An 8,933-nucleotide genomic window follows, 5' to 3' on the forward strand; every position below is an offset into this window, starting at 1 on the left:
TGCATGGAATGGACAGGAGGGAGAGGTGTATCCTAGAAATATTCATGACAAAAAGAAAAGTTGGATAAAAACTTTTATGGAGATGGGATAATAATAGCTTAGTTCCTTTCCCATATGTCACAACAAAGTAAATACATATGCACCTGTTCCTTAAACTGCTCCAAAAGGTTTTTCTTTTTCAACAACTTTTTTTTTGTGGTCTGAAATTTCTCTGCTAGCTTGTTTCTTTCTTGCTGGAATTGAAAAAATGAATAAAAAATATCATTATCAACAATATAAGAATCATAAATCATTGTGTTCTACTAAGAAAAATAGCATTTTTATCAAACTACTGGTCCTGATAATCATTCATACTATACAAAGCATAACTTAATAATTTTATTCCTTAGCCCACTTATAAGATAATATGAGCCTCTTGCAGTGCTACTAAAAATTACTATATCATATGTTGAAAATAGACTCTGGCTATCTATATATCATATTAATGAAAAATATAAATTCTTGCTGAAATTGAAAATGAATTCTAATATAACCTACATGTATTGTAATAGAGATAGATTATAACTTTTACTCCCATATCTATTACAAAGGCATTCTCTTATCATTATTCAATAATAATTTTTCCCTTGAATTCAGTCAGTCACTCTCTTGTTCTGTCCTGCATTTCATAGCATCATTTCACACACTAAGCAAAGCAAGTATGTACTGCTGAACTCACTAAGGCATTGTAGAGAGCACTTAAATTCTACTTGCTCCAAGATTTATGACTGATTTAATTTTCTTTTCACATATTAATTAAGGAATGCTGCAATTCAGATTCTTTATATATATATATATATATATATATATATATATATATATATATATATATATATATATATATATATATATATATAAATCCTTACCTCAAGGCTTTCTCTATGATTTTCAACAATAGACAGCTGAGAACACATTTCACTGACTTTCCCGTTCAGTTCGTTTATTTCTTTTACAGATCTCTCTTGATCTGACTGAAGAGTTTGATTGATATTTTCCTTGTAGATGATCTCCTACAGAGAGAGAGAGAGAGAGAGAGAGAGAGAGAGAGAGAGAGAGAGAGAGAGAGAGAGAGAGAGAGAGAGAGAGAGAGAGAGAGAGAGAGAGAGAGAGAGAGAGAGAGAGAGAGAGAAATTTACAAACTGTACAATTTTGTACGATAACATTAGAAATAAAACCTCCATTTCTATCATTGTTAGAAAGTTTGTGTTAGTTGTTCTAATTTGCAAAACATGGCAGTTAAGTTGGTATTGAGTAAGAAATCTAATGATCAGCAAAGCAACAATATGAAAAGAAAAATAGCTAAACATAAAATAAATAAATATGCTCCAAAAATTCAAACATGTTATTTGAAGTAATTTTCATAATGTAATGAACTACTGCAACTATCATAAACAAAATGAATGAACAACTTTAACATGAAAAGAAAAATACTATTCAAGTAAATTTTTAACAAAGCTACCCTAAAATAGCATGAAATGATAATATGATGGGCACTTAATGAAACTATCATCCATTATTAGACCATCATTATTATCATCATCTCACCTTGAGTGAAATAATCAAAATATAACATCATTACATTAACCATAATTGGATCACTACACTGGGAAAAGTATGAACAAGACAAAAATAACATTTACTGCCAATCAAGATGTACATGGAGGTTAATATACATGAGCTAATGTTGAACTGGCACGTACTTTGATGCAATGAAGCATGATTTTCTATTGTCAAACAATATCTGTAAGATGGATTTTTTTTTATGTAGGTTGTTCTAAAGCTGATTAAGGTCTAATGATCAGGTGTCTGTTTAAATCATGTTTCCTGATTTATATATATGTATGTAACTATATATAATTTGCAACAATGATTGAATATCTTGTCTTGCCTCCTCTAGTCCTTGTTTACGAGCAGCCAGAGCTGTTACTCTCTCTATCAGCTCACTGTTGGCTCCTTCCAGAGTGTCATTTGCCTTTTTCAAATATTGTATTTTTTCTGCAGCTTCCTGAAATTCTTTTGTTCTTTCCACCAGTCTGCAAAGTAATCATATTCATTTGACTAACTTTGCAATCAACTCATATGTAATACAGTACTTTGGAGAATATATTCTACATAATACTACGGAAAAAAAGTCAATTGAAAGGTGTTTCACTTTTTAAATACTGATAAAATTTTGTAGAAAATGCTATTATAATTTATGAAAGATGATTGTGAAGCTATCAATTTAAAAAAATAAGGTAGCTATGATACTGGTATAAAATGTCATCCCTTGAGAAAAAAAAAATAACAATAATAATAATAAAATAAAATAAAATAAATACAGTATAATTATATGTACAGCAAACTTACTGTTCATGTTCAAGCTTCAGTTCTTCATCTGCTCTTGTAATCTGCTCAGATAATTTTTCATATTGTAGTTTGAACTGCTCTTCAGCCTTGAGTAAAGAAATCCTCACCTAAAGAAAAGTAATACTGTACTCACTGGAATCTTCATAAAACAATATTTTATATTTCAACATTTTGCTTGTGAAGTCTTAGTATAATTGTAACAAAAACATATATATATATATATATATATATATATATATATATATATATATATATATATATATATATATATATATATATATATATATATATATATATATTATATGAGTCCTGTGAGTCTTTGCTATCAAACCTTCATTGTACACTTGATTTACCACACTCCCAACAAACACAGTTACTGTAGCTTAAAAAGATAGGAAGGAGTATCATGTAAGGAAATATAAACATGAGCATGTGTCTAACATGCAAATAAAAATTGTCATGACTGGTCATTTAACTATAATCTACATAACTTGGTTTTCTTAACCTACTTCATCAAGCTGAGAGCACAACTGTGTCTTCTCATTTTGCACAGAAGAAAGGTTGCTTGTTGTGCTTTCCAAACTTTCAGCCAAATTTTGTTTCTCAGATTTTAGGTCTTCCACTTGAACATTCAGTTCTTCTAATTCTTGATCTTTTTTCATAATACTTCTTTTCAATGATTCTCTTACCTTTTCAAAATTGTGAGCATTTTCTTTAGCTGAAAGAAAGATGAAGTTCTTCTATTCATAAAATTACTTCAATCTGGAACATCAGGGAAATATGAAATCCTCTACTATTTTGAGACAGTCCTAAGCCACCATATCCAGTTTCTGTTATGAAAGACAGTACAGTGGAGACTCAACACTTGAACTTAATTAATTTCAAATGGCTGTTTGAGTATTAAAAAGTTCAACTATTGATACCTATAAAGCAGGTAATTTGTTCTAATCTTAGCAAATCTCAAGTTTATAAAATTTTAATTTTCTTTTTTTTTTTTTTTATAATTTTGATTTGTACATACTGCAAGTGAAGGCTGGTTATGGATAACTTAGAAGAGGAGGGGAGAAGGGTGTGATTCCTGTGAATCCACTAATGGAGTGCTGTGGCTCACTAACACTTGCATAATCACCAGATTCCTTATTTTCATCACTAATAGGACTCTGGTGCCATCGTAAGTTTCTAAATTAAAAACTACCGACAGAACACAAAAGAATGTTGTTTTCTCAACACTGTGGCAGAACTAGGGATGTGCACCAGCATCCGGTATACTAGCATTATGGTATTACTGGTATTACTGATATTATCAGTAATATGGTATCAGAATGGTAAAGTGGCGGCTGCGAGAAGTGAGATGACAGAGCTTTGTATATGACCAAATGTGCGGCCGTTTGATTACCAGATATTTCCACCACTAATAAGCCTTTGGTGTTAATGTAAGTTTATAAATGAACAACTACAGATAGAATGCAAGAGAATGTTATCCTGATGACTGCAGCTGCACAAGTCACAACTGGCGGGCAGAGGAGAAGGAGAGGCCAGGGAGCCTTTGTTTACAACCAAGTGTGTGGACATTCGACTATCATGTATTTTTTTAGTATTAAATAAAACTTTTGCGTTTGAGTATTGAAAAGTTCAAATACTTAGATGTTCGAGTAATGAGTCTCCACTGTATATCACATCAAAACAAAAAAATTTCAGACAATCCTAATATGTCTTTTAATTACATTGTCATTCAATGTTGTGGCATTCTCGGTAAATAAATCTCCTTGACTTTACTAAGTACAATTATAATGACATTAGAGAAGTGTTAAGTTGTTATGACACACATTAAAAAAATAATGAATGCAAGTATAATTATCTACTAATTACCTTCTAATGTAAGTTTTTCTATGGTATCCTTTTGCTGTTTAAAGTTTTCGTTGAGTTTTTTTAGCTCCTCTATAAAAAAATCACGTTTCATTTGTATCTCATCCTTAATACTTTGAAAACAAGAGACAGTCTCAGACAATTTCTTATGTTGTTCTTGTAAGCTTAAGAACAACTGACGAGTGTGTCCTACTCTGAAAAAAGTAATAAATAAAATTAAATTAAATATGACAGACCCTGTCAATAAAGGAGAAGAAACAGTAAATAAACAAATAAACAGATAAATAAGTAAATAAAAGCAAATATAAATCACAAAGAAGATTATTATTGCACTAAAATACTGAATACTGTGATCATACTTGGCTTTCAGAACAAAATAGTGATTGTCTTTATTACTTATCAGCAACTAGTTTCCGCTCCTGCCGCTCCTGGAAGAGAGACTGAGACAGGTGCTCTGAATGCAGCTGCAGCTCCATCAGGTTCCTACGCTGGTCATCGATGATATTCTGCTTTTCCTGCAGTTCTCGCTCCATGTTTTTTGCCTTGATCTACATCAGAAATCTTAAGAATTACTTACCATAACACCTTTCATCTCATCACAATGCTTACCAAACCTTCATATGTTTAATTCCAAGTTTTAGTTATTCAAAGGAAAATGCAACAAACACAGCAACTAATCTGGATACTATTGTTTAAAGAATCATAGCAGCCATCACTGAGCAATCAAGTCATGAATTGTATTTGTGGCCAGCAGTCCCCATGGATCTTTTTGTGTGGGAAGAGGAGCAAGAGAGAGAATACTGTTAGGAAATGTCAACAAAGACACCATCACCATCTGTCACCATCAGAGTGAAGGTACTATGGAGTTCACTAGTTAAAAATAGCAGACTTACAAAATGTCAGTGAATTGTTTCAGAGTACATACTTCTAATCTTCCCACACTAAAGAACTTAGTAACTTATGACTGCTAGTGACTCCCAGCCCATGTCTAGACAATCACTGGGGAGAGGACTTGGGTCTGCCTCAAGGAGGTTAGATCGGAGAAGGTGGCATGCGCCTATCCCACCGTACTAAGAAGTGAAGCCAGTGGGCAGAGCTTACGATTGCAACTTACACCCAAAACATTGGCCTCTCCTGTGTTAAGTAATGGGAAATTGGCACTTTCTTTTTCATTACTAGAGCAAAACTATGAAAGAACTGATGGTTTGACTTATGTAAAGCACATTGTAGTTTTCTAAATATGTCATGTAGACCTATTATTAATGGTGTTAATACGAAATAGCTACAGTATTGAAAGCCATTTCCGGGAGAAATTATGGCAAAAGGATTGCTTTTTCTCGTTTATTACATGGCAAGAAACAAACAGTGAAGTAAAATTTCAGTGATTGATGCTTCTTCCAATGCCCACTGACATGAAATCACACATCATTCTAAGTGAAAGCAAGAGAGAGAGAGAGAGAGAGAGAGAGAGAGAGAGAGAGAGAGAGAGAGAGAGAGAGAGAGAGAGAGAGAGAGAGAGAGAGAGAGAGAGAGAGAGAGAGAATATTGTTTAATGTATATCTCTTAGACAGAGAGAGAGAGAGAGAGAGAGAGAGAGAGAGAGAGAGAGAGAGAGAGAGAGAGAGAGAGAGAGAGAGAGAGAGAGAGAGAGAGAGAGAGAGAGAGAGAGAGAGAGAATATTGTTTATATTGTTTCTTAGATAGAGAGAGAGAGAGAGAGAGAGAGAGAGAGAGAGAGAGAGAGAGAGAGAGAGAGAGAGAGAGAGAGAGAGAGAGAGAGAGAGAGAGAGAGAGAGAGAGAGAGAGAGAGAGAGAGAGAGAGAGAATATATCTGACTAAAAAAAAATAAATCTTCAGGCCAACTTTCACCTGATATACAGTTTATCTATCCTTCATTTAAATGCACATGTATATGTAGTACATGTTTCCATCTACAAGCACATGTATGTTTACATGTGTGCATGACCTTGTTCAGCAATATGTTTGCTCCAAAGACAGCTTTGCACCTCTTACCCAAGTCCAACAAAGCTGAAAAACCCTGTATTATCTAATTTGTAAGCATGATTTATCATCTAAATCTTTGTGCCACAAAAGGCCATGACTATTGTGAGTCTTTTAAGGTCACATATAAGGTAGGCTGCCTCGAAACATGGACATAACACTGAAAATAAAGAGCATAACTCAGGCATTGCCATGTATCTTCTATAGGCGGCTGGTAATGTTTTAGGTATAAAAGGGGGAGGTAGGGGCAGCAACGGACCAATAGTGCGCTGGCTTCACTTTTGTGACGTCATGCCGCCTCCTCTTATTCAATCTCCTTGGTCTGCCCCGATTGTCTTAGCACTGTCAATATAAACAACATATCTTTACTTCTGTAGAAGCCTTCCAGCAAGCAATGTTCTCAGCTTCATTTTGCAGCTGATTTCGGATATCAGCAATTTCTTCCTTTCCCATTATTCTTGAATCTGAAAAACAGTGGCTAATGAACATACACAGTACAGAGAGAGAGAGAGAGAGAGAGAGAGAGAGAGAGAGAGAGAGAGAGAGAGAGAGAGAGAGTTATAATTGTAACTGGTTTGTTCAGTACCTCAAGCATAAGTGCTCTTTTATTTTTTATCTCATAAAAGCTTCTATTCAATACTGAATGCTCTTAATGTATTTCCTCGCAAAATTTCCTGAAGTCATAATTTGTACTATTTTCTTGCTTCTGAATCAAGGTCTTTAAAAGATAAATAATACTAATACTAATACTAATAATAATAACATGAAGACCAGAGTATTTATAGATAAAAAAAAAAAAAAAAAGACCAATAACCATTAAATGTGAAAGGACACATGAAAGGTTTCCAATAGAGGCAATCCCCAAAAACTGCACACTGCTTTCTTAAAAAAAAAAAATAGATAAATAAAAAATAATAAATAAATAAATAAACGAAAATATTTATTCTTTAAAACGTTGTATATCTAATTTAATAAATAAGCAAATAAGCATATCAATAAAAACTTTAATGACTTAAGGTATCAAGTACAACAAATGAGCCCTTTTTGTGTATGGAGGGCTGATGGGGGCTCTATATCCCCGCGTCAGTGGATGAGTTACAGTAGTTGCACCTGACATAATGCACAAACACGAACAACTTCCACACCAGAACACCTGGCCAGCACCTTTAACTCTGGATTGGGTGGCCGGAGGTGTGGCAGCATTGGACATCATTCTCTCTTTTCCTTCTGACATGGCTTCCGAGGCCTGCTGCTGTTGGTGGACGTCTGGAATAATGGTAAACACTGTTACAAAAAGTACAGCCCCTAGGTCATTCCTTAAAAAAAAAAAAAAAAAAAAAAAAAAAAAGTTAGTATGTAGATAAACATTCACTTGACACGAGACAGAGCATGGACATTCACACAGCAGCTGCTGAGCTGACTTATAGCCACTCATGCACTGAACCTTGGATCCCTGGCTGATGGCACCTTAGTCTTGCGGCCTTGCGCCACCGTACGGCGGACAGCGTCCTCCTTACTTCCTAGTTCATCGTATAGATATCTTGTCACTGTAAGTATTCTGATATTTCAAGTAGAAAGACAATATTGTTTAAATATGAAAGACGCTATCGTGCTTTCCTTCACGTATAATGGGGTTGATAATAGTAGTCTACCATGTTACAAAATCTGATTATTATGATTATCTTCAGTTAAAGTATCAGTTTTTTTTCATATTTTATTTTCTCTTACATTTCTTGAAATTTCCCCCTTTCCCTATTATATTCTACAGCCGTGTGACGTGTGCACGGCAGCCGCCATCTGCTTGTCGCGATGAGCGATGGCGGAGTCCGGACCAGAACCTGGAAGCATGGTCGGCGGAACCCGGAAGAATATAATAAAGAAAGAAAAAAAGAAAGGAAAGAAAATAACTGTGTGGTAATGATGGTGGAAGATGAGATGGGATGGGTGAGACCGTGTGCTAAGAGAGAGAGAGAGAATTATGATGCTGAAAGGAGTAAGTCCATTGAGCCGGCTACCACTGACGCCTCAGTGACAGACGAGCCTACGTTTTGTTTTTAATAGCCCGTTTGTCACTGAAGGATGATTTCGTTGCTTCCATGGAGCGAAGACCTTTCGGCACCCAAAATATCCCTTCCCCACCCACCTACCTCTCTCTCTCTCTCTCTGAATTAATATAAAGTATAAATCTACCCTACCCTACAGCTGTTGTGCCCAAGAAGGTTATAGTCTACCCTCCTTGGTTGTGCCCTCTTCCACATTTCAAGCATCACTTCCTTATAGTTCCCTGCATGTTTGTTTAATTTACCTCGGGGCACTCGTTCAATTACAATGCCTTCCTATTTCTACATTACATGTGATTTGTGTGACTATTACTCTATTCCAGAAGCCTCACCCTCTTGAAGGTCACGGGTGGCCGTGGTGCGACACCAGCAAAGCTCTCCCAACCTTTCTTGCTTACTGACACTGACACTGGCAGATCGTCGGGCGTCGGGCGTGGAGTCACTCGATCTAGTGTCAACCCTGGCGTGGGTCATGCGCCAAGTTTCGTTTCATTTATGATTTCATGACCATTATTATTTCCCTTTATCTATTATTTGATATTCTTTTCATAAATTTCAAAGATTTATAAGAAATACATAGGAAATTGGTTTCTTGTCGTCTACTCTTCTTTACTAAATT

General features: G+C 35.0%; 1 protein-coding gene across 1 annotated transcript in view; it reads right to left on the minus strand.

Moving 5' to 3' along the window:
• Positions 1-8,788, minus strand: part of LOC123511612 (putative leucine-rich repeat-containing protein DDB_G0290503) — a 31,296-nt gene extending 22,508 nt beyond the window's left edge. The window contains exons 1-10 of the mRNA XM_045267637.1: positions 8,647-8,788; positions 7,419-7,520; positions 6,624-6,718; positions 4,651-4,802; positions 4,258-4,448; positions 2,898-3,106; positions 2,389-2,495; positions 1,928-2,072; positions 906-1,049; positions 144-233 (exon numbers count right to left, since the gene is read on the minus strand). Coding sequence (XP_045123572.1) covers positions 144-233; positions 906-1,049; positions 1,928-2,072; positions 2,389-2,495; positions 2,898-3,106; positions 4,258-4,448; positions 4,651-4,802; positions 6,624-6,718; positions 7,419-7,520; positions 8,647-8,788 — 1,377 coding nt within the window. The remainder of the gene's footprint in view (positions 1-143; positions 234-905; positions 1,050-1,927; positions 2,073-2,388; positions 2,496-2,897; positions 3,107-4,257; positions 4,449-4,650; positions 4,803-6,623; positions 6,719-7,418; positions 7,521-8,646) is intronic.
• Between the last annotated feature and the right edge of the window lie 145 nt (positions 8,789-8,933).

Source organism: Portunus trituberculatus, chromosome 31 (assembly GCF_017591435.1).
Source record: "Portunus trituberculatus isolate SZX2019 chromosome 31, ASM1759143v1, whole genome shotgun sequence".
Classification (NCBI taxonomy): Eukaryota; Metazoa; Arthropoda; class Malacostraca; order Decapoda; family Portunidae; genus Portunus; species Portunus trituberculatus.